General features: G+C 35.3%; 1 protein-coding gene across 1 annotated transcript; it reads right to left on the bottom strand.

The window, feature by feature from the left end:
• Nucleotides 1-960: 960 nt before the first annotated feature.
• On the bottom strand, nucleotides 961-1,401 carry LOC129305609 (uncharacterized). Its single transcript, XM_054945594.1, has one exon. It carries the CDS (start codon nucleotides 1,399-1,401, stop codon nucleotides 961-963), a length of 441 nt encoding a protein of 146 aa, XP_054801569.1.
• Nucleotides 1,402-2,695: the final 1,294 nt, after the last annotated feature.

The following is a 2,695-nucleotide window of genomic DNA, read 5'->3' as shown; positions in this document are numbered from 1 at the left end:
TTTAATTTTGTCATGTATATTTTTTATATTAAATTTTTTAAAAAAATATAAGAGGGTTTAAAAGGAACCATCCTGATCTTAAAGGATCGACTCTTTTATTTTTAGGCTTAAGAGAGCGCTTTTTAATCCTGATTTATCATTTTATATTTTAAAGGAGTAGCTCAATTCTAAATTATTTTTAAGTTAAAAAGGGCCAACCCAACGGGCTCAGTCCTAATTGACAGCTTTATTTTTAGTGATAGTAATTTAAAGTAAAATAAGAACTTCAAATAAACCATAAAAATGTTTTGACTTTTGAAAAACATGTGAAAGTAGTATTACTATTTTTCTAGAAGCCATGCATAATTGCATGCTTAAAGAGCATTCATAAAGGTATTTATATAGAATACTCATTAATAAGATCATCACATTATATAGTAGCAAGAGTTAAACTTATAATATTATAAATTATGAGTCAAATTCTTATTCATTGGACTAATACTTATCCGTAAACGTAGTTTTATTTCAAAAATGCATAAGCTCATTTTCAACTACTTTTCAAGCGTATGCCATGGCTCGGGTTGACCGAGAATATTCAGCAGGTCCAATTGTAGCTAAAATTGCTTCAATATTTGGGGATGGTGGCATGCGCGATGAGCCAATACGAGCCAGGTAGCACCCCATGACACCTTTGATGCATAGAGCTGTCGCATATTTACACTTGAGGAGTTTTAGACAAGGAGAAAATGAAAATAGTTAAATTTTATGAGAGGTTGAGAATTGTGATGCAGCAAAACCCAGAGAAATATAGCATCCCCCAATTATTTGGACTGGCAGGCGTAGAAAATAGTGAAGGTTCATTTTTATGAAAAATACATGTATGAAACGCTTACATATCACCACTATTCCAAGTATACATGGTTTTGAACCCAGCGGTGAAGTCATTGAGGTTGAAATGTATGGGATTCATGGGAAGTTATATCAGTCAGCCCATAGAGTGAAGTGGAAGGGAGTTTCGGGAGGGAGCCAATTGAAGCCTGCCTGCAAGGCGGGTGGCGGGATAATCAACCCTTCTGCCATGCTGTCAATCAGAGCTGGCATGTTGAACACCTCCTCTTCGTCCCAGTAGCTGCTCTCGCACCCTGTCATTCTCACGACGTCCCACGAGAAAGAAGCACCAGAAGCCTCCCAACTCTCTGTCACCTTACCGGACACGTACGTATCACTGTCTTCCGTGGAGCCATTCATGTCTTTCACGGAGGAGCCGTGCCAGTGAAGATGAGGCATATTCATAGATCCAACGCCTGGAGCTATGGCTGCCATGTCCCTCACACCAAAGCTTTCGATCCATTCCCCCCTTTTCTTGTTAGCCGCTTTGCGCCCCCCGTGCTCCTTTTTAGTCCCTCCCCTTTGCTTCTCCATTTTGTTTCTTTCTGATCTCATCTTTCATCCACAGTTCAGGAGTCCTTTGCCTCGTTTCTTTCGTATTCTTTGACCACAACGTCACATACTCGCGTTTTTACGAGCTTTTTATCAACCCCCGAGCGCAGAATTGCTGCTTGTTACCTGGAGATAGCGCCGTGAATGCGTGATAAACGTGGCATGATGCTTTATGCATTTCTTATGCTAAAAAAAATGTTCCACGCCAAAGAAACTGAATCTCTGTTTCTCCCGGGACAAGGCCCACTTGCCTGAGTGGGACACCCGGGATTAGAAACCCGGTTTGCAGTCGTGTTTGCGATTCTTGGTTGTTGTGGGTTTTTAAATATATGGGATAACCTTTATTATTTGCGTTAAATTATTTATTGAGAGACTAAAGATGTTTGACCTAGGAAGAGAAAATATACTTATTATTTTATAAAAACGAATTATATAATATTTATTATGATACTTTCCGTCTTATTATTATTTAACAATTAATTTTTTTTATTGATTTTCAATCAAAAATTAGGAAAAACTTCACCAGTGTGATCATTCGTTTATCTTTCAATTAATCGTGCTCTGCATCCAAAGTAATGTTGTGGGGTCAACTTAGTTATGCAATCCGAGAGGCAAAAAATAAATAAAAGATTGCGTGAGCCATGTGTTCAACCTTGAAAGGCTCGTTCACTAAACATAGACGTAACATAACTAAACCAGCACGGTAATGGGCCGGCCTGCAAGATTGCTCAGTGAAACAGTGAATATTCCTATAAGAGAGGTAGACGTTTGGCTGCACAAAAGATGGATTAGACACCACTCCACGAGGAATGGACATGACGCAACTTCAATTTCACCAGAAGTCTTACCCTTTTCATGAAAAAAATTGGGTTAAGTTTTTGGTCTGGTCCATAAAATACTGATTTTAGTAATTCAATATTTTACTTTGATTTTTTCTTTCTCATTTTTTTTATACAAGAGATAATAATTTATTTTAATCTAATAAAGTTAATTAAAATAATACAAATACTTATAATTATATAAAATTTAAAAAAATTATAATCATTTAATTTTTATAACTTTTTTCAATTATAATTTAATTCTTGAACTTTGATTCATTGTAACTCAATTCTTATAATTTTGATTTGATTGTAACTTGAGCTCTGAATTTTGACTCATTACAGAATAATTTTAACCATTTAAAATATTAGTCTTTATATTCTAAAAATAAAATTTTAAAAATTTAAAATTATGTTTTGAGACTAATACTTTGAATTACTATAACTTTTAATTTGAT

This window comes from Prosopis cineraria, unplaced genomic scaffold (genome assembly GCF_029017545.1).
Source record: "Prosopis cineraria cultivar Desert tree isolate PC_DT_omini unplaced genomic scaffold, ASM2901754v1 PC3, whole genome shotgun sequence".
Classification (NCBI taxonomy): Eukaryota; Viridiplantae; Streptophyta; class Magnoliopsida; order Fabales; family Fabaceae; genus Prosopis; species Prosopis cineraria.
This window is presented reverse-complemented; position numbering and strand designations above follow the sequence as displayed.